The following is a 27,227-nucleotide window of genomic DNA, read 5'->3' on the forward strand; positions in this document are numbered from 1 at the left end:
TAACTTTCTTTTTGCTGTGGGCAGTCTTGTTAAAAGAGGATATCTGAACAATTCTAGTTGTTTTTCATTTCTCTTAACGTCGTATTACTTTTACTATAGAAATGAGAAGGGGCTTATTTAAAAGGATTAAAATTCTAGAGTACTTATGTAAAAATAATTAATTACTATTGATAACACTAATCTATGAAGAAAAAAAATTAAAAAAAGAAGAAGAATATGATAAATTGTAATAATATTAAATCCATATTTAGCAGTTGCTGCGATAAACGTTATAAGTAAAGGATATTCAATGAAGCTTTTTTTTTGCAGATATGACAGAAATAAAATAGAACAAGAAGAGAAATAAGATAAAAGATATTTGCCTTGAAAAAGAACATATTTTATCCGTCCTTTTCATGCTGTGTAGATACTCTTCTCATGGTAGTTAAGAAGTCTTCAATACTTCTTGGTGACTTCTTTTCCTTTACAGGCAGCCCGTTCATTAATCTGTCAAAGGCTACTGATTCGGATAATAAATAATATGCTCCTCCCAGTACACAAAACACACCTATTGACCAAATCCAAACACGAACTACAGTAACAATATCATTCCAATTTTGTGAAAACCAACCAAATAATGTAAACATTGTAGCAATGATATCAACTATAAACACTGCACCTGTTAGTTGCCATGAAGGCAATGAGGACCAAAAAGGGCCAACTGCTCTTGTGATGAAAATTAACCAATTTTCGGTTAATGATATCTCTAAGAACATTACGCCATCAATGGAACCAAAATTTTGAATAATACCACCTTTTGGTAAAAACATTGTAGTTAAAGCAATCCAAGAACCAACGGCCAAAAAGAATCCTAACACAATAGAAATCCCCCATAATCTTGGTAGGTTCCATTTAACAGGCTTTTGTGAATATGGCGCATTATCATATGCTATGGCTAATGTAGCAATATCAGCAAAAATTGCAATAAAAACGATCAAATTAATATCTAGTGTTCTGTTCAAAATTGCAATCCAAAATCCGAAAAAGATCTCTAAATGTAATGATAATGCAATACGATAAACCACATATGAATACATTCTATGAAAGATTTGTCTTGAAGTTTTTAAAGCATCAATTATAGCGGATAAGCCTGGGGCTAAAAAAACGATATCTGCTGCAGATCTAGCTGCATCGGTGGCTCCTTCAACAGCTATACCTGTGTCAGCTTTTTTTAGAGAAGGTGCGTCATTCACCCCATCACCAGTCATGGCCACTAAATAACCTCGACTTTGAAGGATTTCTACCACTCGAAATTTGTGTTGTGGGAACACTTCGGCAAAACCATCTGCATTTTCTACAAAATCTGCTAATTCAGAACCTAACATATCACCTCCACCGCCGAGTCCTAATCGTTCAGCATTATAAATATTGACACCTAAACCTAATTGTCTAGAAGTTTCTTTGGCGATACCTACTGCATCACCAGTTAGCATTTTGACCCTTAATCCCAAATTTCTTGCTTCTTGAACGGTTTCAGCAGTGTCATCTCTAGGTGGATCCATGCATGGCATCACACCCAAGATCTCCCAATGTTGATCTTCTCTTTTTCTAGCAATTCCTAATGCTCTAAATCCTCTCGAAGCCAATTCAGCTACCTTGTTTTCATAGTTTTCGTGAATATCTTCAGGAATTGGATGATCTTCTTCTACGGTTTTTAGAACAAACAATGGAGCACCTTTTACGCATGTGATTTTTTCACCTTCAGGCGATTCAACTACAGCGGTAACTTTCTTGGATACAGGATCAAATGGATGGAACTCCAAGATTTTGTATTTTGTTAATACTTCTTTAGCTTTGGGATAATTAGCTAGTGCTTTTAAAAATGCTTTATCAATAGCATCCAACCCTTTCTTCTTTCTTGAAGCAGCCAAGCACGCTGTTAACATTAAATCATCGGCAGAAACACCTTCAACAGTGTATGGTTCGTGTAAAGATAATTTATTCTTGGTCAAAGTGCCTGTTTTGTCAGAACATAGGATTTCCACACCTGCTAAAGACTCAATAGCTGACAATTTCTGAACAATTGCTTGCTTTTTGGCTAAATATGCAGCACCGACAGCCATAGTAGTGGTAACCACAGCTGGCAACCCAACAGGAACACCAATAATAGTTATCCCAAGGGTAAATCTCAAAATGGTAACAATAGAGTCTGTTCTATAGAATGATGCCGACCATACCAACAGTAAAGTCAGAATAACTAATATTAATAGAATAATACCAATCCCATTTAACACCTCAGTGAAATGGCCTTGGCCACTTGAAGCTTGTCCGACCAATGCAGCTGCGCGACCGACAAATGTATTATCACCAATGGCAGTGACAACCATAAAAGCCTGACCTGTCTTCACTGTTGAAGAAGAAAATGTTTGATCACCATATCTTTTATCAACAGCTAAGGATTCGCCAGTAATTGCAGATTGATCAACTTGTAAGAAACAATCTTCTGTGACGATAATACCATCAGCAGAGATAATTGTGCCTTCTTCTAATTGTAAGATATCACCAGGGACTACCTCATTAGCAGGGATTTCTACTAACTCCTCATCTCTAATAACGATAGCTGTATTAGCTAAAGTTTTTTTTAATTCATCAACAATTGAACCAGCTTGATATTCTTGGATAAAACCTACACAAGCATTTAACATCAAAAGTCCACAAATGACACCGAAATCGACCCAATCACCAAGACCGGCAGCCAGAATGGCAGCAGCTTCCATTACAAATTGAATGGGTCCAATAAAATAGCTTAAAAACTTGATAATCATATTCTCATGTTCTTCACTCATTTGATTCAAACCAAATTTTTTCCTTCTTCTTTCAACTTCATCAAAGGTTAAACCTTTATTTGGGTCAGTTTGCAACAACTCATCAGGTACCACTCTTTGTCCACGTACTGCGTGGTCAGAGACCATTGAGGATTCTTCCCCCTCGTCGTAGTCCTTATCTGATTGTAAATCTTCGATCAATTGATCAATATCTTCTTCAGACTCGTTTTCATAGTTATTACTGTTATTAGTGAGAGTAGTATTCGGATTATGTGACTGATTTTTTTCATCTATGGAGGGGACTCGATTAGATTCATGGTTATTACTCATTTTGTGATAAACACCTTTTACTTAATATAATAATCTTTCCTGGATAGAATAAGGCTGGAACTAAAATAAATAAATAAAGTGAAATAAGAAAAGGTGCAAAAGTATCTAATGAATATAAATAAAAGAGGAAAAAATGTGTTTAGCAAGTGTCTTGACCCATTTATACTAGTTAGATCGCAGCCCACTTAGTCTTGAAGGAAGTAATTATCACCAACACACTTATATATATGTGTATGTATGTACATATGTTTGTGCATACCTATGTCTGTGCATAAAAGTATGCGTATATGAAATTAAGATAGGAATATAAATCCCCTTGTAAAAAGATTTATTGACTTGTGGACATGTATATAATATAAAAATTAATGTTGGTGTGTCTGTGTGTGTAAGATGGAAGGACAAAAGAATGTTTGGTTGGTTAGAGGGAGAATTATTGTCTTGTATAGAGTGTAAATATTAATGATGTAATCACTGATCCCTTCACTCCCTTACCTACCTTTAAATTTTTATTATTAATAATATTTTTTTTTCATTTTTTAACTGTGCGATTTAATCAATGACGATGTGCATTTACATGTTTATACGATGTAAAAGTATGTTTTTGTATATGTTGAAGGGAGATGGTAGAAGGGACAGGGAAAGGGAAGGTGAGGGTTGATTTCGAAAGGCAAGATAATGGTATTTGCCATGTAAATGGCCAATATGTAACATAACAAGTTATCCAAAATGATACAGTGTAATGTGGTGTGTGTAAGGGGAAATATATAAAATGAAGAAGAAAAAAAGGCAAAATAGGCAACAGATCTATCTTCAAGCACCTGGATGGGTTGAGGAGGAGGTTGTGATGAAGGGATCCATTCAATGTGATTACAACAAAAGGGATGGTGATTTCAATACTTATTAGCCAAATCCAGCCCATTCAATAGAGAAGAATGACGTAGTAATAGTACCCAATTTTAGTGAATGTAGGCCACTATCTTCAACATTTATTGTCTCATTCATAGTATGATTTTTATTCTCTTTAACACCCCCGATAACCCACAGTTTCTTGACAGCAGTACCCAATCTTGCACCACTTGTCAATGAAATGAAATCGATTGGATCATTGTAATAGTCTAGCGCCGAATCTATAGTTAAATGAGAGTGATACCTTAGTGGATCACCAGGGTATGCAATGTACAGTCCACCAAATCTACCACCAGGTAGCATTACATAACTTTGTTCTTTTAGTGATTGGTATAATAAATAATTATTCCAAGTACTATAATTCGTTATGAGATAATGCAATAAGTCCGTGCTTGTAGAAGATTTTGTAATTTCACGCTTTTCATCGACAGAGTAATCTAGTATCGAAGAAACATTCGATGTTTCCACAAATAACGAAGATTCTATAAATTTATTATTATCATTACTACTTGACGTGGCAGAAACGTCATTTTTAGATTGTTCAAGCCCCAGTTGTTTCAACTTCAATTCATGTTGTTCTTTTTTATATTCCCTTTGTAATTCAAAAGATTGTAACAGTTTCTTCCTAGATATTTCCCACAACTGGTCACTTTTCGATTCCAATATAGAATTAAAATGTCTTGACATAGGACCCTTGATCAAGTCCAACTTGGCATACCCATGCAATACAAGCCATATAGTCTCTTCAACCATAAGTTTCAGAGGGATTGAAAGAAAAATATTTTGTTGTGTGGCTGTAGGCAAAGTACCAGACAATATACCACATATCCCAAGTTTTCTCAACTTCAACACATCATCAACACTAAATACCATAGGACAAACTGTCGATTCGTCATCGTTCAAATCATTGACAATTAATCTTATACAGATTAATGAAGAGTTGCCCATAACTTCTTACAATTTTCCTTTTTTCTTGTTATTTTTTTTTTGTTTCTGTTTTTTTATTTATCGTCCTATCATTAGATCTTGATGATTCATAGAACTTGGCAATCAATACCAAATGCTTCCTCTCCATTATCATTCTCTTCAACCACAATGTTGGTTGATGACCAAAAAATTTGTCTAAAATAAGTTCTTTGAAACTTTTTGAGTGCAACGCGTAAAGTTGACGTCGGCTTTTATTTTTTGTCTCCTTTTCTATTTTTTTTTTTTTATTCCATCATTAACAAAAAGAAAAGTGACGCGTTAAGCTACGTGGAAATATCTTGAAGACATACAAATATTATCAAAACTTCATGAAGAGAAAGAAGGTTAATGTATTACTACAAGAAGTTTGCTTATAGGTGTATCCTTGACAAGTGTTATTCTATAAACACTGGTCTTTTTTTTAGCCAACTGTTGAAACTGCAACTAGCTATAATTGTATATACATATATATATATATATACAATCTGTTATTAAGGTATTCACACACACATCTCTGAATACTTTTGTAAAGTTTTTTTTATTCATTTGTTTATTTATTTATCTATTTATTTCATTGGATAGTTAAAAGAATAAGAAGAGCACTGTGAAAATTGTCATTATAATTTTTTGATTTCTTTAAGAATGAGTGCTTCTGATGTTAATCCTGGAGATATTTTAAGACTTTTCACTGATCAAGAAAAATATATGCAGGCTGCTAAAGGTGTTTACCAAGTCCTTAACACTAGAAAGTTTGATCCAAATACAAAAAGTAGGAAAAATATCATTATCTTAACTGACGGAAAATATCATGTTAAAGCGTTGTTAAGAAACACTGCTGCTGACAAGTTCCAGACTAGTGATTTACAGAAAGGTGACATTATACAGGTACTTGATGGTGAACCCCATGTTATTTTGGAGAAAAAAAAATTTGTCTTTTTAGTTGATGATTTTACGGTGTTACAACGTAATGCTAAATTTAGTGAGGAAGAGAGTATCTTTTTAGATAAGTATTTATATGATCAGATGGACAGATTGATACCTGAATTGAAAGGTGGTAACACAACCTCGAGTACTACTGTTCAACCTCCAGCAACCACAACCAGCGCCACCACAACACCTGCTACTTCTGGCATTTCTAATCAAGATTTTCAAAGCAATTTAGCTTCTTCTACAATGATGTCGAATTCTAATATTGATTCTACAAATAGATATCATGGTGGCACCAGCAATACCAGTGGTTCTCAAAAGTCTAGACCTATCTTTGCTATTGAACAATTATCTCCATATCAAAATGTTTGGACCATTAAAGCAAGAGTCTCTTATAAAGGGGATATTAAGACTTGGCATAACCAAAGAGGAGAAGGGAAACTGTTTAATGTTAATTTCCTAGATACTTCGGGTGAAATTAGAGCTACTGCCTTTAATGATAATGCTGTCAAGTTTAATGAAATATTGCAAGAGGGTAAAGTCTATTATGTGTCAAAGGCGAGATTACAACCTGCTAAACCACAGTTTACCAATTTGTCGCACCCTTATGAATTGGCTATGGACAAAGATACAATTATTGAAGAATGTTCAGATGAAACAAATGTTCCAAGGACTCATTTCGACTTTATTAAATTAAATACTATTGAAAATCAAGAAGCTAATTCTACTGTAGATGTATTGGGTATCATTCAAACAGTTAACCCACATTTTGAATTGACTTCTAAGACAGGTAAAAAATTCGATCGTCGTGATATTACTATTGTTGATGATTCAAATTATTCAGTCTCTGTAGGTCTTTGGAATCAATTGGCACTTGATTTTAATTTGCCTGAAGGGTCAGTGGTCGCTATTAAAGGGGTGCGTATATCTGATTTTGGTGGCAAATCCTTGACTATGGGTTTCAATAGTACTCTGATTCCAAATCCGGAGATTCCAGAAGCTTATGAATTGAAGGGTTGGTATGATTCTAAAGGTCATAGTTCTAATTTCACATCTTTAAAACAAGAAATTGGTACTGCAAATAGTGGTAATGCAGCCAAGTTTATCTCACAGAGAATTACAATAGCCAAAGCTTTTGCAGATAATTTAGGTAGAAGTGAAAAGGGTGATTATTTCAGTATCAAAGCAGTGGTCAGTTTCTTAAAAGCTGATAATTTTGCTTATCCTGCATGTTCAAATGAGAATTGTAATAAAAAAGTCGTTCAACAAACAGACGGTACATGGAGATGCGAAAGATGTGAAGTTAATCATCCTGAACCTCAATGGAGATATATGTTAACCATCTCTGTGATGGATGAAACAGGTCAAATATGGCTTTCCTTATTCAACGATCAAGCAGAACAATTGCTGGGTATTGATGCAGGAAAATTGACAGACTTGAAGGAAAACGATCCAGACTCGTTTACTAGTATTACGCAAAATGTTCAAATGGCAGAATACGATTTTAGAATAAGAGCGAGAGAAGATAACTATAACGATCAAAGTAGAATTAGATACACTGTGGCTAATTTACATAAATTAAACTTTAAGGCTGAAGCTGATTATTTGGCTTCTGAATTATCCAAAACATTATTAAATTGACCCAGGGGATAAGAAAGAAATAATATATATACATATATATATGTGTATGTGTGCGCTGTGTAATGTTTTTTAATCTTTTAATTGTATATTCTCAATTATTTAATTCATGATGATCTCCTGTTTGTATGCAAAAAAAGTAAATATTAATTATAAAGTAGTTGTAGAGGAATACAACTGAACATATTGTCATATATTGTAAACAGGGTATACAACCGTCCTATATCACATACATATAATATTTTAATGTAATAAATGAAAATTGGAATCCAACAAAAAAGTTTCTTCCATTTTTCTTTTTTTTATTTTTTCTCCCTTCCTCGTATTTTAGTCATCTAATCTGATTTAGTGAACTAAAGATTGGAGAGTCTATCTGTGGTTGAAACTTTAATTTATCAAATAATTTCCAGTAACGTAATGTTTCATCTCCAGCGCCAGAAACCACAGTTGTACCATCCGCCGATAAGGTTAAGTGTAAGACTCTAAATGAGTGGCCTTTTAAAATGGCTATTGGATCTAATGTTGGACAATCCCAGACAGTAAGATTGAATTTAGAATAGCCATGTGATGTAATAATTTCATCAGTATTCTTAGACCATAGCATGTTACAAATCTGGGAATTCGTATCAACATCATTGATTTTTGTCTGATTAGTCACGTTCCAAATCTTTAAATGACGATCAGCAGTACCACCACCTGTAGCTAATATACTCCTTTTATGTGGTGACCAAGCCATGGCTTTTACAGCGGCTTTATGTTCTGTTAATGTCAAAAAAGGAGTTTTTGATACACCGTCAAACACATTAACAATATTATCATTACCACCCGATGCCAATTTATTTTCATTGATATTCCATTTAAGACCACATACTTCTTGTTGGTGTGTTTCAATACGTTGAAAATATGGTTCAGCCGTACGAACATCTCTATGTAAGATTTTCCGATCACGACTACCTGATGTCAATACATAATTATTCCATGATAGACAAGCAACTCTGTCTACATGGCCAGATAAAGTTCTAATACATTTTTTCTTTGTTACATCATATATCTCAATAAGTCCATTATTCTGTCCTACTGCTAAATGAGAGCCAGCTCCCACCCAACTTAAGCTTGTATATTCATCCTCTGTGTCGCATAAATGTATAACTTCGCCTGTGCTATTGTTAGTTAAAAAAATTGATTTATTCAAAGCTACCGCTAAAAGATCCGTAGAAGACCAATCAATTAAATCATAATAAAAATCATCAGCTAATGATGGTGCATCCAATACTCTGTATGGTATTTTAGCAATTTTTCTTACACTTTTACTTGGTGATAATAATAATTGTTTAGAGTCAGGCCTTACTGGAGATCTGTGATCCATAAATTGTGAAGATTTAATATAGTTGGATGCAAAAGAAGACTTCTTAGTAGGCGAACGTTCTTGATAGGTAAAAATACTAGCACCTCGATTTGTATTGCTAAATGGTTTACATATATTATCTGTAGAGAACAACTTTTTCGGTGTGATTGGTACAGAATTTAATCTCTCTGAGTTTGAACCACTATTATAACCATAAAAATTGCCAGAATTATTAGTAGTATTACCATCATCATCACTGTCACTGTTGTTATCATTGTCATTATCTATGAGGACTCCGTTAGAAACACTTATAGGTGTATCACTTAAATTAATATAAGAGCTGTGTCTCTCTGGAGATGGAGTAGAAGGTTCCTTTCTTTTGATACTGTTACCATTAGTGCCATGATTATATATCATTTTGGTTTTGGTATTTTCGATTTTGTTAATTCCACTTTCTGTACTATCTTTTGATAAGAGATCACCAAAAATTTCATTTTTCAAAATAGTATCGAAGGTTTCGTGTGCTTGTCTTTCTTTTTGAAATACTACTTGATCGTCATGGTCAATTGAAGAATTACTGAATTTTGTTAAAGATACAGTACTGGCTATAGACTTTATAGAATTTAGCCCAATATCAGTTCTTGTTGGGATAAATCTATCGGAATATGTGATGGTACTAGATGAAGTTTTAGGTCTTCTAGTTGGTGAAGACAACAGTGAATTTGATAGGTTTGTGGTACCAAATGTTTGTGATGAAGGTCTTTTATATATTCTTTTTCTTGGACTACTATGAGAACTTGTGCTGTTGCTGTTGCTTCTACTACTATTGGTATTGATAGAGGTGATTTTATCTTCTAAAGATGATGAGTTATCTGTGATAAGTGGAGTAACAATACTCCCTGGTGTTGATATTGTTTTCTTGCCTCCTTTGATCGGCGATGATTTTGGTGTATTTGTGAGGAATGGATTGTGCGAATATTGAGACATTATTAATAATACAGTGGTCTTTTTATCTTATTTTGTCTTTTTTATTCGTTTTATTTTTTAGTTTATATTTTTTACAAGCCTGTGAGTTCTTTCTTACTCAAGGATATGTATATGTATGTGAATGCTTGGAAATGATATAAAACAGATTTTCAGTTGGGGTACAACTATAACGGGAAGAAATATAAAAGTAACGGCAAAATAATTTCTTGCTTATGTTTTGTTTAGTATAACTGTCCAATTGTCTATCTTAATTTAATTTTGTCTTTATCTTTATTTTATCTCTTTGTTTCTATTTCCATGTGTTTTTTTTTTCATTACTTTCTTTTTTTTTTTGTTTTAAATGGCCACTTTACCTAATTAGGCAAAAAATTCAAAAGAAGTCCTTTTATTATTGTTTTGTTACTAACCAGGATTAGTAATATCAATGTTGCCATTTATTATCAACGATAATAGCAACTGATAGTGGATTTTACAATAGTTCTTGTTCGAAATCAAAATGGAAATATGTACATTTATGATAAAAATTAAAGTTAAGTATTTTAAAGTTAGTTACTTTTAAAATAGTATTTATTCTTTTTTAATTTTTTTTTCTTTGCTTTATTTTAATGAATTTTGATAATTCATAGTTATAATTCTTTCATAATCGATTGGAATAGGACATTGATCATAAGTTATATTGTTTCCCCTAACGTCATATTTTTCTTTGGTCCTTAAATCAATTGGAATCGATTCACTGGTGTTATTAATCATATTATATTGGGATTGATGATTTTGGTCCTCATCGAATTCATCAAATTCATCTTCTTTCTCTTGATAATCAATATTTTCCTCAATTTCTTCAAAATCTGGTGCTAAAGCACTCCATTTAGGTGGAATAACAAGTGACCATATATATACATCTCCAGTTTCAAATCCATTACTTGCAATAGACATTGTATAATAGTTCCAATCGATATCCATTAATTCTTCTTCTGCGCCTTCTAATACTCTAACCAAAGAGCCAAAATTTGTTTCCCAGAGGTATAATTCATGTGTCGAAGATCCATGAGTCGAAGCTACAATATAATCGCCAGATTTATTACTGAACATTATGCCATTCCATTGTAATTTATTGATCACATCTTGATACCTATGTTCCAAATTAAGTATAAAACTTTCATTTTTCGAATCGAAGGTTAGAGAATATTGTCTGATTGTTCTATCTGAACAATTAATAGCCATTCTATCGCCATTTTGTGATATTATAATATCTTTAATATTAGAATTAGATATTTTAATTGAGTTTAAGATTTTAAAAACTAGTGTACTTGACGCAGAAGATGTTGTTTCAAAATCTTGTTTATTATTTGACTCAATGTTATAAAATTTAATCCAACCTTTAGAACTACCTGTGATTATAACATTTTTCAATTTTGGATGTATATAGGTAGTTAATACAAAACCATGATCTTCATTTTTTGTGTCTTTATTCTGTTGTACCTCATCTTCGTAATGATTATCATCTGAAGCATTTGCTGCATCATTTTCCTTTAAAGGAATATTGATATTATTTATTGGATCAATATAAAAAGCATGAGATTCCTCATATGCAGTAGCCACTAAACATTGGTTAATCCGATCTAATTTTGGATGTCCAATAATACTCTCTTCATTAATAGGAATCCAATGACAATTCCAGACGGGACCATCAAATAAAGTTTCAAAAATTGGTGTTTCTGGTTTTAAAATATCCCAGACACGACAATACCAATCCCTACCACATGTAACAATGTATCTTCCTATCTTATATTCATCTATATTGGAACAGTAACTAACATCTGACCATTGAATAGATTGCACAGCTCTTGAATGTGCACCACCGTATTGCGATCCTAAGATATGAATTGGTCTATATGTTTCAGTATCATAAATCATTACTGAACCGTTGACTGAACCAAGAGCTAAATAATGACCTTGTGGACTATATTTGAGGCATGTCGTAATCAAGGGGTTTTGAATTGTATGAGTCAATTTTTCAGGATATTCTTTTAATACAGTAAATGGATCTTGTAATAATAAATTCATTTTCCTTTAATAATATAAGTCAAATGGAAGAAAGGAAAAAAATAATTTGGATATTGTTTTTTTATCTTAATAAATTAGTCTGATATATTAATCTTTGTTTAATAATAGTACAAGGTGTTTACATTCATATATAAGTTTTAATGCAAGATCCATTACAAGCTCAATGCAGTAATATACACTACCTGATTGCTCAAGTATAGAATATTATATCATATTATGCTATGTTTTATTTTTCACTTTGACATTTTTATCCCATATATATTATTTATTATTTATTTTTACGCGTTCTTCTTCATCTCATCTCATCTCACCTGCTCGTCCATTCCATTACCCTCTAAATAATTTTTCCACTAAATAAATTTTTCTTATCACGTCGTCCACCTCTCCTGAAGGCTTCCTATGGTGGCGGAATTTGAAGCGGAAAATCGAGTTCCGCCTCCAAGCATTTTCCTTGCCATATTCTTATTTCCGTTTTCTAGGGTTTGTCTTCTTTTTTTTCTCTAACTTTCCTTCCTTTGATAAAAACCCTAAATCTACTCAATGTTGTTTGTTTCTTTGAACTTTTTTTTTCTTTGCTTTTTGTAGTTTGTTTCGTTTTTTGTTTTTTGTTTTTTTTTTTTTTCTTTTTTACGTGATATTATTGTTATTTAGAAAAAAGAGAACATGAAAATGTTAAAAAAAAAACTGGTAACAGCAAATTATCATTTGTAGGCAGCTTTACATATGAAGAGTATAGATTTATACATGGTAACTACCATAGTTGAACAATTGCTAGGATCAACAACATAACTTCCCCCATACTCATCGCCACTACAACTATTTCCCGCTGATTTATTTAGTTGATTCAAAAAAATGTTTGGCACTTCGAACTGTTTATCTATTCTTTGTTTGACTTCATTTTTTATACAAAATGTCTTTGGTTTTTATTATTTAAATAATGCTGGTGAAAGAAAATGTTTTCAGAAAGAATTAACTAAAGATACTTACATTCAAGGACGTTATTCTGTATCAGTTTTGAATCCAAACACCAAGCAATACACGGATGCTTCCCCAAATGAAATGAGTATTATTGTTGACATTGAAGAAATATTTGATGATAACCAACGTGTCGTACATCAAAAGGGTTCTCCAATTGGTGATTTTACTTTTGTTGCTTTGGAATCAGGTGAACATAGAATTTGTTTACAGACTCAATCTAATGATTGGTTATCTAAATCTAAAGTTCGTGTTGATTTGGAATTTGAAGTAGGTTCTGACATGAAATTGGATTCAAAGAAGAAAAAGACAATGGAAACTTTACAAGGTAGAATCAACCTTTTAGCATCAAAAGTCGTGCAAATTAGATTGGAACAAAATTTAATGAGAGAACGTGAAGCTCAGTTCAGAGATTTGTCTGAAAGTGTCAATTCTCGTTCAATGTGGTGGACCATTATTCAATTGATTGTTCTTGGTGTTGTAGGCTTTTGGCAAATGAAACATTTAGCTACATTCTTTGTCAAACAAAAAGTTTTATAAAAATACTGATAGGAAGGCTAGTATTTGCAGACGTTGCACTGTATTTTTTTTATAGTTATTTAGTTTCGCCCCTTTCACGTATTTTTCTATTTTTTGTTTTGAATATGTAGATACAAATTTTAAATATATAATACTTATGCATGTGCATAAAGTAATAAAAATTTATCCTAATATTAGTTTTCTTTATATATAGATATATAGACAAGAGCATCTCTGGTATATGTAGGTAAATTCTAATCGATCGATTTCTTGCTTCTAAAAATACTTATTAAGGTTTTAAATTTTATTATAATTAGCTTTTTATTCCATAAGGCATAATTTCTTAATAAGAAACAAATTATTTATAGATATTATATGTATATATGTATGTAATAAACTAAAAAAAGAAAATGAAAGAAAGATAAAAAAGTATAAATACTTAATAAAATGCATTAGATTCAGGATAGGAGTAGAGAACAATTAGTAGAATAAGTGAACTAGTCAGATGCTTTGAATAATTACAATTTAAAATACAAACATTGATTTGAAATGATCTACTTTGGATTCATCAATAGTAGCAACATCAATATTAGATTTTGCCGGTGTTGAGAATTCATATTGATATTTATTTGTGTTTTCCTCTACCTTAACATTAGCCTGTCCTGTTTCTTCTTCTTCTGTTTTACTTGGGTGCGATATTGTGAATTTTGCTGTGGTTGAATTTGAAGAATTTTTATCGGTAGAAAAGATAGGTGTAATTGGTGTACTAGATGATGAGGATAGTATCTTATTACTGGTGAATGCCTTTTTGTCCTCATTTTTATCATTTGCATTGGAGAAAGTGAATGTGAATGAAGAAGTTTGTGGGACAATTGTACGCTCTGTGCCTTTTATTTTTTCTTCTGGTTCTTTTGTACCTTCATTGTTTACTTTGTCTGCAATAACGACATTAGTGCTTAATGAAGATGATTTAGTAGGTTTGTATGTATTAATAACATTGACTGTGGAGCTGTTGGTGTTGTTATTGTGGTTGGCAATGGAAGTGGTCGTAGTAGTAGGCGTATTATTCTCTACGGTTGTAAAAAGTTTTTTAAAGTTAGTTTGTTTCGTTTCAGAATCTAAATCCTCTTTCTTTTTTGAATTAATGAATTGTTTCTGTTGTGTGTGTTTATGAACCATTGATGAATATGGGTTTGCCAAACTTTTAGATTCTTGAGAAATAATCAAAGTATCATTTTTTTCTTCATCTCTTGTTTGATTAATATTTTTACCATCACTATTGCTGGTATTTTCTAATAAGGTCACTAATGCAGAAGCAACATTAGTTAATTTTGGTCCTTTGGTTTTTTTTGTTTGTGAAGGTTTAGTTATAGATTTAATTTGTTGTGATTGTGGATTTACATTGGAAGTGGAAAGGGATCTATGATTGGATGGATATTTGAAAATTACAGTGTTTCTGTATGGAGATCTTGCACCTGAATAGTTAAAGATTCTCCTTACAGAACTTCTATTAGATGAAATTGAAGAGATACGAGAATTAGGGTTATTAGCTGTTGATATCGTGGTATTTGGTTTGGGTGTATCAAAGTCAGGCACATATTGAGGCACTTTTAATTCTTTAATTGTGGTATTTCCAACATCATTATCATTGTCATTTACCGAGTTATTACCAGTAAAATTAGAAGATGTGGAAAGGATTCTTGATCTATTAAATATCTGGTTAGTGTTATTACAGAAATAATTATTATTACCGTTATTATTCTTATCTTGGGATGAGGAATTAAAAGTTGAATTAAACATATTATTTCTGTTATTATTAGATAGATGTGACATTGAAGATTTTCTTAGAAGTGACATTACACCTTCAACTTCAATCTCAGTGAGTGGCTCATCACCTTTTTGTGCAAAAAAGTCAGCCAATTTGGCATTTGAAATATTTACTATTGAAATATCATTATTTTCACATTCACTGTCATGTTCATTTTTTTCTTTGTTTGAAATATTGTCATCATTGTTATTGCTTCGAGGACTTGGTATTAAAATAGATTTTGTATTACTCTCTTTGAAAAAGCCTCCAGGTACAAATATTGGGCTAGTAACATTAATAAGTTCATTTCTATCGCTATTGTTATTGTTTGCGTCGTTCTTTTTTGATTCTTCTACACCGGTGGATCTTATAGAATGTATACTTCTATCAATAAAACTTTTGAATTTATTAAATATAGAGACTCGTCTTTTATTATTGTTTTTGCTTGTTATTTTAGTCTTTGCTTTGCCATATGGTGCAACACTTTTAACATCCCGGAAAGATTTGGAATTCAGCATCTTGTTAAATGGTGGAAGAATACACTATGTTGTTATGTTGTGGATATTAGAGGTATCTGTAGATGCAAAAGAGGTCAATGAGAAGAAAATATTTAATCGTGACTGCCAAGTAAGTATATTGTTGTTTTGAAGATATGTTTTATAAAAAAAAAATTATTTCCACTTTTTTTTTTATTAATTCTTTCTTTGCTCGTCAAATTTTTCAGTAATTTTTCTTTTTTTTTTTTATATATATGTATATGCTTTTTTGCTTGAAATATTTTTTCTTTTGTACTATATTTGATAGTAGTAAGTAAATAATAATAATATTGCAAACAAGTTAAACGGAAGGAAACAAAAAAATGTTTATGACTATACTAGTATAGATATTATATTATATTATGTTATGTTATATCATGTTATGTTATATATAAGTGGATGTGTGTGTGAATGGGTGAGTGAATGAATCTGTCGATAAAGTGAGAAATTTTTCTTTTTTTACTTTGTTACAATTTCATCGTCAACTCTAACTCATCCAATCTTCTTCTACCACGTCTACTTAATCTATCATTTTCTCTTTTCAATCTTCTCAATTTTCTTTCTTTCTCAATTTCCTTCCTTTGAATTTCTTCTGGTGTCAATAATTCAATCTTTGGAGCCCAGTTTTCTCCTAAATCATCGAGGTTCAATCGAACACCAGCAAGATATCCAAACGCAGCTTCATTATTTAAGTTAGTGATATTAGTACTAGTATTATTACTATTGCCTTCTAGGTATTCTTTTTTAACTTTCAATATAGTTTCGTATAGGGAATATGTGACGACTGGTAAAAACTCTCTTTTCAATCCTAGATCAGTGACCAGGATCTCAGCGAAGAGTTCTGGAGTGAGGCTTGAATCATTTAGATTCCACTGGAAGTTATCTTCTAGGAAATAGTCCTGTAAATGGCAAGTCAAATTGATCAGAATTTGCAAGTCTTGATCGAACTTAATAGAGGCTACAGTTTCATATTCTTTGATTAAGTCATTTATGGTATTGACTATCTGTTGATTCAAGGTGGAGTTATTTTGCAAATCTAGATCCTGGCAATAGATGTTGGCAAATTCCTCAGGTGTCATTGATGAATCATTGATGTTCCACGTGAAGTGGTCTATTATTTTAACACCATTACTCTCAATATTTAATGCGATTGGTACGATGATAGGTTCTAACTTTGAATTGTTATCTATTTCAATGTTATTATCGGTAGTAGTAGTAGTAGTAGTAGTAGTAGAAGTAATAGCAGTAGTATCAAGGATCGAGGATATAGCAGATGATATTGGAGGATTCATACTAATATTTTTAAATAGATCCAATCTATAGGGAGTCACAATTTTACTCTGTTGGAAAGTTTCTCTAATCTTTGGATATCTAAGTACATTAAATACGTCATCTTGTTCGTCCAAGTCAGGTAGTCTGTCTTTAAGATCAATTTTCTTAGAAAAGTTGGTATTACCAGTAGTATTATTGTTGTTGTAATTATCATCTTCATGATCCAGGTTATTGCTGTAGTTGTTATTATTATCGAATGAATCAGAATGTGTACCAGATAACATTGGATAATTCAGATTATCTCCATATTCATTATTATTACTTTTACTATTATGGAAGTTGTTACGGTCAAACAGAGCAGAGTTTATAAAGTTGTTGTTGTTGTTGTTGTTATTGTTGTTACTACCATTATAATCGTTAGCAGAATTACCAGCATTACTAGTGGCCTGATTATAATTTGAATATTCATTGTCACTGTTCTCTTCACCGATCAAATCGTCGAATAGATCGTTATCGAACTCAGCATAGTTGACAACTTTTGCTCTTTTATGGCCCCGTACCTGAGTTTTTGCCAAGGAAGTGTCGAGTAATGAGATAGTTGGTTCATTTCTTATTCTATTGTGAAAATTAGTCAAATAGGCTTGCGGCAGTAAAATGCTTTGGTGTTCTTGTAAATTTGGCATCTTAAGAAAAAAACAAAAAAAAAAAACAAAGAAAGATGTATATATATATATATATATATATGGAGATATATGTTTGTGTGGACGTGTGGATAAATGTATATAGTTGTGGGTATAGGTATGTATTATGGATATTAGATTTCAGAGTGTACTTTTTTAATCATGGCAAGAACCGCTTGTAAATGCATATAAATAGAGAAATCGATATATAACCCCACACAACAACAGTCCAACTACTCAATTATTCAATTACTCAATCAATCTATTCAGATTGTCCTCTTGTCGCAGTCTTTCATTTCCCCCCCCTTCCAAAGAGAAAGAAAAAAACAAAAAAAAAGAAAAAAAGAAAGAAAATCCAGACACACAGAAAACTGTCCACCCACACACCCAGTTAAGTCACGTGTTTTCGTTCAAAGTGATGTTTCCTCTTTCGGAAACACCTTAAACAAAACAAAAAATAATAAATAAAAAAGAAGAAAACCTAAAAAGAAAAGAAAAGTGGGGATAAAAAAAATTTTTTTATCTACTTAATTTTTTTTTTTATTTTTTCCTTTTTTTTTTCACTTTTCTTCCTCATCCACAAAAACAGAACAGAAGAGAAGATTTTCCTTTTGTTTTTGGTTTGAAGGTTTGTTCCCATCAAACGTCTTTTGCACAACTTTCTCAAGTTCATGTTTTCTTTATGTCCTTTTCTTATATTACAGTCTGTAGACTTTGTTTATTTTTAAAGTCATCTCCTCTCTTTTACCATTTATTAACTAAACTTATCTTGTGTCCAAGTTCTCTTTCTTCCTTCTTTTTTTTTTCTTCTTTTTTATTGTCCTTTTCATAATTTTATTAATGTTTACCTGCGCTATTTGTTATTGATCTATCTTCCAGGAAACAAAACCAAACGAACAAACAAAAGAAATATTTGTAAAGATGGCCGCTACTGACTTCTCCAAAATCGAAACTATCGCTAACTTAGATAAGCAATTAGCTGAAAACTCTTACGTCGAAGGTACCTCCGCTACTCAAGCTGATGTTGCTGCTTTCAACGCTTTCAAGGCTGCTTACCCAAATTTCACCAGATGGATTAACCACTTAGCTGCTAAGGCTGATGAATTCGACTCTTTCCCAGCTGCCTCTGCTTCCGCTGCTGAAGAAGCTAACGAAGATGACGACGATGATGTCGATTTATTCGGTTCCGATGATGAAGAAGATGAAGAAGCTGAAAAGTTAAAGGCCCAAAGAGTCGCTGAATACAACGCCAGAAAGGCCGCCAAGCCACCAAAGCCAGCTGCTAAGTCTATCGTCACCATCGATGTCAAGGCTTGGGACGATGAAACTAACTTGGATGAAATGTTAGCTAACGTCAAGGCCATCCAAATGGACGGTTTGGTCTGGGGTGCCCACACCTTCGTTCCAATCGGTTTCGGTATCAAGAAATTACAAATCAACTGTGTTGTTGAAGATGACAAGGTCTCTTTAGATGATTTACAAGGCCAAATTGAAGAAGATGAAGACCACGTTCAATCCACCGATATTGCTGCTATGCAAAAATTATAAGCTGTTGACTTAACTACATTTAGAAGTCTCTCTTTTTTTTTATGTATGTTTATGCATGCCTTATCCATCTGTTTGTCCATATCTTCATTTCTCTTCAGCAACATAATATAATATATAAATAGTTACATATATAATTATATATATATTTAAAAATTATGTTTGTTTGTTTAAACATCTTTTATATCTTCGTTTTTTGTTCTTGCTTATGGATATTTGCACTATTTATTTTCATTGCATCTTCTGATATTTAACCACATTCAAATGGTCATTGACATATATTGGTAGAGTAAGATATAGTCAATACACAATAAAGCAGAACCAGATAGTATTTTGTATGGTAGGATATATACCCCTCAGTCTTTGACTAATTACTGTTTAGTATCAAATTTTTTAGCCTTATTACTCCTCACTTTATATAACAACAACTTTTGTAAGTTTTGAAAATAAATAAAAGGGAAAAAAAAAAAGAGGGAGGGGGAAAGAAATTATAAATAAAAAATCTATCGATCTATCAAGGGTTTCAGCTACAATAAAATACATCGAATAATCTTTAATTAAGTACATAAAAAATAGTTACAATTAATGCTAATAAACAAATGGAGAGATTACATTTTGATTAGTGTGTTTTAGTATGGATATGGTAATTTTTTTGTTCACAATTTGGATTCTCCAATTCCTCTGGATGAATAATATTAGTATACATGTTCTTAGCGTCGGTGATCATACTATATGTTATTATTGTGTATTATTATTATGTTGATATGTAGTGTAATTTTCCCTCAATCTTTTGATTCGGAATTAATAATTATATAAATACAAAAGAAACATATGATAAAGTGTATATAACTTATTTATCCAGATTGGAAAATTAATAAGTAAAGTCGTCTACTTATATATGTTTACCTTTTGGCAATTTTTCATAATATATTAATTTATTTTTATTCTGTTTGATTTTATCTTCATAATATTGAATGTGCAAAACAAACATTTTTCCTCTTTGATATATTTACATGTTACTCAAACCGGTAATATATCATTCCAGCACCAATATATTCTGATAACAACCACTATTGTTGCGTGTTCAGTATTTTTGGGACTTAATCAGATTCGGATATTCTAAATATTTAGAATAATGATAGTGATAATTAGGTTTTGCGATACTATAGACTTTTTCCCTTATGTGATCATAATTTGAATTTTGACAAGTTTCAACTAAATGTAAAAATTTTAGGCACAACAAAATAAAAGAAATAGTAAATAGAACCACTTTAGACGATAAAAAAAAACAAATGTCATAATGAAATTATCTACAGTTGATACGACAAATATTTTACAGGAATATAGTGGTGTATGATGTTTATATGATAACTTCAATGAGGGGTTTGAGATTAAAAAAAATCTTACAGAAAAATTGTTTATTTTTATTTTATTTTACTTTTTCCCCATTTGAAAGAGAAGAGATATTTTAGTATGAAAGTAAGCAAAGTAGGTAAGGTTGAGTTATTTATACACCAGTGCACAATTGTGATTTAGTATGGAACATATATGTAAATAGTGAGGTTTAGATGAAGAGAGATATATAATAGAAACGATATTTTATTAGCAAATTGGCAATTGGGGATTTCGGAGGGCAACATTTCCCCCCTTCCCCTTTCACCGGATCATTCAGCTACTAGGCAGTTAGGAAGCAGTGATAACTAAGATACCATAGTCCTATGACTTTTGTCCATCCTAGCAACAGACATGTTGTTCCTTTAGATAATATACACATAAACTATATAGAAGGATAGCTATAAAGAATATTACAGCACCCAGAAAGAAAAAACCTGGATATCGGGTACTAAAGGTACAGATGATAATTGCAATTAATCATGATGAAATCAAGATGCACGCCCGGAGTTGAGTGAGTCGAATAGTACCCGCAACAAGCAATCAAAAAATAAATATGACCAACGTTTATAGAACGCAAAGATGGAACAAACTAAATAAAAGAAAGTACAAAAAACATAAAACATTACAGGGAAGTCACAGGAATAGGATATCGAGAACGTCGTAACCCAGTAGAATTTGTTGATAATTTACACAATTTTGATGACAATGCATAAAAGAAGAGCAGAGTTGTGTGAAAACAGCCCCAATACGAAAAAAGATTTACGTTCCTACGACTGTTTGCCTAAGATGATCATTACCCTCACCACCATTGGTAGAATCAGGAGCCTTGAACAGAGCCCTGTAGAGAACAAGTCCACTTCCCAGAAGTATCGAGTCCTTAAACAGTTGAGATGGATCAACATGAGATACTCGGGCCAGCCATCAAAACACTACATCTATTTACAAAAAAAATAAGTTAGAAAAGAACGGTATTAAGATAGAGCATTCCTTTGATTTAGGAGCTCTTGTATATACAATGGGTATCACACAAAGTAAAAAGATCATGAGGCGAGGAGGAAACATACATTAGGTAAACGAACTGGACAAAAGTTGGAGGGTAGGAAAAAAAAAGAGCGCTCTTTATTTTTTTTCTTTGTATGTTTCTTAGTTAAGATGAGAAAAAGACACTAAAGCAATCACACGATAGCGAATTAAGGTTCTAGGTTAATATACAATGGACAATGGACAACACATTAGAAAATGGATGTATTGTTAGTGGGATTAGGAAAGAGGAATAAGAGACATAAAAAAGTAGCGAAAAGAAAATTGCTAGATGATAATAATACAGAAAAAGTGAGGTTAATAATGAGATTGAAAAAGTAAAATAGCGTTAATAATGTGGAGTAGCCATAATGGATGGAAGTAGAAAATTTGGATTGAATTACTGAGGTGTGAGAGATACTTTTTTTTAGCGGGCTATATTTTTTTTTCTTTTTTTTTATTTTCATTTTTGTTATAACTGTTTTTTATTATAACATTTTTTTTTTTTTATTTTATTTTAGCAGTGCACTATTTAGATAAACTGGGACTAGAGAATTAATAATATGAGAGATATAGAAGAAAAAAATAGAGATGAAAAAAAAATCAAAATAAAAAGTAGAGATGGAGGAGGGGATGGTAAATGAAAAGAGAGAGAATTGGAAACGATTTAGGATGTTGTTCATTGACTAACCAACCAATCATTCAGATATACATTATAGCATAAGTATGCCTCTTAGATCATGAAGCATAAAAAAAAAATACTACGAGATATAATTGACTTTTGTTATGCCACCCAGAGGAACAGAACCACCAGTTCCATTAAGATGTGCAAATTATAAGCCCTAGGAGTATCTTCAACTTGTTCAATATTTTATTACGAATAATAAAATAAATTTTGATCAGGTAGGAATAGAACCACCAGTTCCATCTGACAAAGAGAGCCGCGAGTCAAACAAGAATCCAATATTCCTATGTCAATTATTATCTCTGAAAAATTGTCCATTAAAAATCTCAAACACCATTTTCCTATTTCTTGGCTTGTAAATTCAACTACAACTGTAAAATCTGAAATCATGTAAAAAAAAAGCGCCTCTGTAAAACTATCACCTTATGAGTAATAGTGGAATCAAGAACTAAATTCAACTAATAAAAAATATCTTCCTCAAATCCTAAATTTGGGTTAACAATAGTCTTGAACTTGCATAATGGCAATCCACAGATCCTATTGTATTCACTCTCTTGGAATAGTAATGGAATTGAATAAAATTAAACAATAAAAGGGTAAAAAAATCTCCGAAAATTCTCTAGTAATAAAATATATAAAAAGTCTGCACTTGCTAGTATCATTCTCACTTGTTGGTTGCATATATGTCACAGCATATATATATATATATATATGACCTATATTGTCAGTATTCATTATATCAGGATAATAAGGGCTTGTATCCACCCATCTACAAAACATTTTTGCCATGACTGCTATTGAGTATTAGTATTAATATTATTATCGTATGTCTGTTAGTATTGTAAAGTAATGTGTCCTAATCCCTTGGGAGATATTCACTCATCTTAACGGATCTTTTTACCACATGTGGTAACACCACTGGATATACAAGAACTACTATGCCATTAGAATACGCTATCCTAACACAGTCCCTCCAACTTAGTTTTTCTGTAAATAGACGGGTCCCTTTGGTTGAATTCCTAGCACTCACATGAACCACCCACTCTCGTTGATTCTTTCATGTAAGAAATGGAATCCTCTATAAGGTCACTGTCAACGTTTCTAATTCTCCTAGACTGGATTTTTGGGTATGTCTCTTAGCTACAGGTCGTAGCCCACCACTTTTTTTAGTATAAAGGAGAACAATTGTTCTTTTAACATTTCCACTATCAGCTTCACAGATCAAGCTATGTATTATTATCTCCATTATTTCATTATTTTAGAATCAAACTGAGAAATTCTTTTTTTTCAATCTTTTTCTTTGTGATCATTCTGACATGTTATATATTTTCAAAATTAATTTACTTTTTCCCTTCCACTTTTGTTTTCTAATAGATGTTGGACATGTTCACTTATTGGTTGGGTGTGACAGGAGCTATTGGACTGGTTTCTTTGTACCTTTTGGAAGAAAATGTGTATAGAGTAAACACCTATTCCTTTAAATATTATTTTGTGTCTCTTTCTTTTTTTTAAAAATAAAAAAAATTAATGTCAGTGTTTTCCCGTAATATTGAAGAAGTGACACAAAATGGAGTGCTCAACGACAAAATAATGATTTTTGCTTTTATTGCATTTTAAAAAGAAAAGACACAGAATCAGGGAGGGTAAAAAAGAAGAATGGGAAATGTGGTTTGTAACCGTATTACTTTTAAAAAACACATATTGTTTTTTATTATGCCAGAGAAAACAGTAATGATAGCAGCAATTTTGCGACAAAGATAAGAGAAATTTGGGATTGAAGAGTTTGTTTTTGTCTACAGATATAAGAGTTTACACCATTAAGAAAAGCTTGCTATGATTAGCATATGCTTTTGTTGGATAGATTGAATCTAGCTTCTAATTATATTCTATAATTCATATATGGTTAGTGGTATACAAAATCAAAGTAAAGTTCATTGATTTTTATATATGTATAATATTAAAAATGATAATATACAGAAAAATTTACGACAAAAATAAAAATTTGCTATGAAAAAATATTGGACTTTATATATATGTATATTAAACTTTTTTTTTTGCATACAATACAAAAAAATCAACTAAATAATTTTCTCAATATTGAGCGATGTCTGAATGACCCACACACAGTATTCCATTATTTAATATCTGTTAAAATTGGATCGGTATATTTATTTTATTCTGGAACATCTTTTCCCAACTATACAATATATACTCCCAATTATAATGAATGATGGTATATCATATCTGAATATTTTCTATCATAGTCTATTAAATTATTTCCGCTATAATTCTTAGTTATTGTAGCTCAAGATACTAAAAGAATATCCAAGGACACTGTATATCCATATACAACATAATATGTAGATATATCTTATTGATTTTTGTACTCGACTACTAACTTCTTTATAATTTACTTGCAATTTTATTTAATAGATATTAGATAAATTTCGATGTTTGTTATAAATTTTTAGTCTCCGTATTATATTTTCATAAACTCAGTAGAGATTAACTAAAAAAGTGATTAAACACTACCGGAAATGTCGAATATTGATAATTTTGTTGTAGCATGATTCCCACATTTTATTTTTTCTCACAGCACAGAATTTATAAGTTTTGTTATCTAAAATTCGTTAACAAAATTTATGAGTATGTTTGCCCTTGTATTGTTTTTAAAAAACATACTTAAATAAATCATGAAGAATATTTATATATTTCTTGAACCTTTTTCATCTATAAATTTTGATTATTATTTTATTTGATATATATATACAATAATTTATATTATCTATAGGTCACAAAGTTCTATCTCCTCTGGATGAATAATATTAGTATACATGTCTTTAGCGTCGGTGATCATACTATATGTTATTATTGTGTATTATTATTATGTTGATATGTAGTGTAATTTTCCCTCAATCTTTTGATTCGGAATTAATAATTATATAAATACAAAAGAAACATATGATAAAGTGTATATAACTTATTTATCCAGATTGGAAAATTAATAAGTAAAGTCGTCTACTTATATATGTTTACCTTTTGGCAATTTTTCATAATATATTAATTTATTTTTATTCTATTCAATCTTATCTCCGTAATATTGAATGTGCAAAACAAATATTTTTCCTCTTTGATATATTTACATGTTTCTCAAACCGGTAATATATCATTGCAGCATTATCATATTTCATAAAATATTTTTTAGTAGCTCTTAAAATCCTTGTTAGAATGCACCCCCAAACTATTACTAATTTCCTTTGTAACGTTATGTGATTAAATAGTAGATATTTAATACATCAGATAATTTATGTATATGCTCAAGCGTAAATTTATAAAGTGGAATGTATAATTTTCCTCCAATTATAGAAAATCTATTATACTTAAGCAACTCAGAAAAAATATTACTAAACAATTAATGTTTTTAGGTTTAACATAGAAAAGGGAATGAGATTTGTTAAAAAATTGCAGGATTTTTAACCATATATGTATATTATTTGTGATAAATTATAGATGCATTTTGACTTACAATATATTAAAATTTTATTTTTACACTTCCTTGTATGTGTTTTTCACATTATTACATACATTATTGGATACAGTTTCTTGTGTATTTATTTATAACTATTCAAGATCGTTTTCAAATTTGAGACCCTTTTTTGTGTAAGCTGGATTTTATCTCCACAAATATAAAATTTCTGTGATATCTGCAAAAAAAAAAAAAAAATCGTTCTTGTATATATAGCATGCCACATTAGCCGCCATAATAAACAATTATACTAAAACTTTCTGGGCTACTTCTATACAAACAGAATACAAATTTAAAACAGTTTGTAATAAATTTCTAAAGAAAAAAAAAAAGCAAAACAATGCTATTCAAAAAAATGTTTCTGAAGAGTTTCTCAGATAAAACTGATAATAAATCTTCCTTTATTATTTCTTGCTGGGAGACAATTATACCTCAATTTAGTGAAAAAGATTTTGATATCTATGGTACAAAGATGATTATATTACCGTCAAAAGAACCTAATTATCTTACTGTATGTTATAATTTTTTTTAAATCATATAACCTGATTAAGATAGTAGTATAGACTAGTTGAAATTTTTCTTTTTAAAATATAAAAAATAAATTATATTAACAATCTATTTAAAGATTACTTTAACGTTTGAAAACCAGTCATATTTATTTTTAGAACAGCTGATAATTCAACTCCATCAAAATAAACAGTTTTGGAAAGAATATTTATTATATGAAGTTGAATTTAAATTAAAAAAATCCATAAAAAGTATCTGTATAAATCTTTCATGTAACCTTTGGTTTAATAATAAAAGAGCTGCTTTTTTAGATCAGCCACTAGAATTAGAATGTTACAAAAAGACAGACTCTCCACAAATAAAATATCTAAACGAATTGCAAATTAAAGTGGTCTTTTATAAAGTTAATCATAAGGATAAATATTTCCAAAAAAATGAAGAGGTAACTGTTTTTGAAATTAAAAATTTATTAAACCAATTCTTTGGTTCCTTATTAATCTCTCAGTTAGAATTCAAATTTCCATTGGTATTTTCCCCCCTAGTAAGGAATAAAATAGCAATACAAGAAAAATATTTCGCTCCTATATCTTACTCATTAACAAATTCTACACAATTAATTCCAATTATTATAAAAATAATATCAAATGATAGGACATCTACCACAGCATTTGTTCTACTTCTACCCGCAAAAAAGCTAAGCTTTAAAGTAACATTAAATCTGTTGTAAGATATTTATGATATAATATTTATTTATTTTTTTTTTTTCAAGTAGAAATATTGGATTTATAAAAAG

The 27,227-nt window shown here is 31.0% G+C and overlaps 10 protein-coding genes across 10 annotated transcripts; 4 read left to right on the forward strand and 6 right to left on the reverse strand.

Annotated features, from left to right (window-relative positions):
• Positions 1–380: 380 nt before the first annotated feature.
• On the reverse strand, positions 381–3,134 carry PWA37_004520 (plasma-membrane proton-efflux P-type ATPase; the record flags this gene model as incomplete). Its single annotated transcript, XM_064861007.1, has 1 exon — positions 381–3,134. The coding sequence occupies one exon, from the start codon at positions 3,132–3,134 to the stop codon at positions 381–383; it is 2,754 nt and encodes a 917-aa protein (XP_064717247.1).
• Positions 3,135–4,034: 900 nt separating this feature from the next.
• SEN34 (tRNA splicing endonuclease subunit SEN34) lies at positions 4,035–4,988 on the reverse strand (the record flags this gene model as incomplete). Its single annotated transcript, XM_064861008.1, has 1 exon — positions 4,035–4,988. One exon carries the CDS (start codon positions 4,986–4,988, stop codon positions 4,035–4,037), a length of 954 nt encoding a protein of 317 aa, XP_064717248.1.
• Positions 4,989–5,648: 660 nt separating this feature from the next.
• On the forward strand, positions 5,649–7,574 carry RFA1 (replication factor A subunit protein RFA1; the record flags this gene model as incomplete). The annotated part of the gene is made up of 1 exon (XM_064861009.1): positions 5,649–7,574. The coding sequence occupies one exon, from the start codon at positions 5,649–5,651 to the stop codon at positions 7,572–7,574; it is 1,926 nt and encodes a 641-aa protein (XP_064717249.1).
• Positions 7,575–7,902: 328 nt separating this feature from the next.
• Positions 7,903–9,903, reverse strand: CDH1 (Cdh1p; the record flags this gene model as incomplete). Its single annotated transcript, XM_064861010.1, has 1 exon — positions 7,903–9,903. The coding sequence occupies one exon, from the start codon at positions 9,901–9,903 to the stop codon at positions 7,903–7,905; it is 2,001 nt and encodes a 666-aa protein (XP_064717250.1).
• A 597-nt stretch (positions 9,904–10,500) lies between these two features.
• Positions 10,501–11,967, reverse strand: SWD1 (COMPASS subunit protein SWD1; the record flags this gene model as incomplete). Its single annotated transcript, XM_064861011.1, has 1 exon — positions 10,501–11,967. The coding sequence occupies one exon, from the start codon at positions 11,965–11,967 to the stop codon at positions 10,501–10,503; it is 1,467 nt and encodes a 488-aa protein (XP_064717251.1).
• An 852-nt stretch (positions 11,968–12,819) lies between these two features.
• ERP1 (Erp1p) lies at positions 12,820–13,482 on the forward strand (the record flags this gene model as incomplete). Its single annotated transcript, XM_064861012.1, has 1 exon — positions 12,820–13,482. The coding sequence occupies one exon, from the start codon at positions 12,820–12,822 to the stop codon at positions 13,480–13,482; it is 663 nt and encodes a 220-aa protein (XP_064717252.1).
• Positions 13,483–13,986: 504 nt separating this feature from the next.
• NUP60 (FG-nucleoporin NUP60) lies at positions 13,987–15,786 on the reverse strand (the record flags this gene model as incomplete). Its single annotated transcript, XM_064861013.1, has 1 exon — positions 13,987–15,786. The coding sequence occupies one exon, from the start codon at positions 15,784–15,786 to the stop codon at positions 13,987–13,989; it is 1,800 nt and encodes a 599-aa protein (XP_064717253.1).
• A 485-nt stretch (positions 15,787–16,271) lies between these two features.
• On the reverse strand, positions 16,272–17,759 carry SFH1 (Sfh1p; the record flags this gene model as incomplete). The annotated part of the gene is made up of 1 exon (XM_064861014.1): positions 16,272–17,759. One exon carries the CDS (start codon positions 17,757–17,759, stop codon positions 16,272–16,274), a length of 1,488 nt encoding a protein of 495 aa, XP_064717254.1.
• A 918-nt stretch (positions 17,760–18,677) lies between these two features.
• EFB1 (translation elongation factor 1 subunit beta) lies at positions 18,678–19,304 on the forward strand (the record flags this gene model as incomplete). The annotated part of the gene is made up of 1 exon (XM_064861015.1): positions 18,678–19,304. The coding sequence occupies one exon, from the start codon at positions 18,678–18,680 to the stop codon at positions 19,302–19,304; it is 627 nt and encodes a 208-aa protein (XP_064717255.1).
• A 7,224-nt stretch (positions 19,305–26,528) lies between these two features.
• On the forward strand, positions 26,529–27,161 carry REC102 (Rec102p; the record flags this gene model as incomplete). The annotated part of the gene is made up of 1 exon (XM_064861016.1): positions 26,529–27,161. A coding segment is annotated over one exon (633 nt), but the record flags the coding sequence as incomplete, so codon positions are not given.
• Positions 27,162–27,227: the final 66 nt, after the last annotated feature.

Source organism: Arxiozyma heterogenica, assembly GCF_036370985.1.
Source record: "Arxiozyma heterogenica strain weizmannii chromosome Unknown scaffold_6, whole genome shotgun sequence".
Classification (NCBI taxonomy): domain Eukaryota; kingdom Fungi; phylum Ascomycota; class Saccharomycetes; order Saccharomycetales; family Saccharomycetaceae; genus Arxiozyma; species Arxiozyma heterogenica.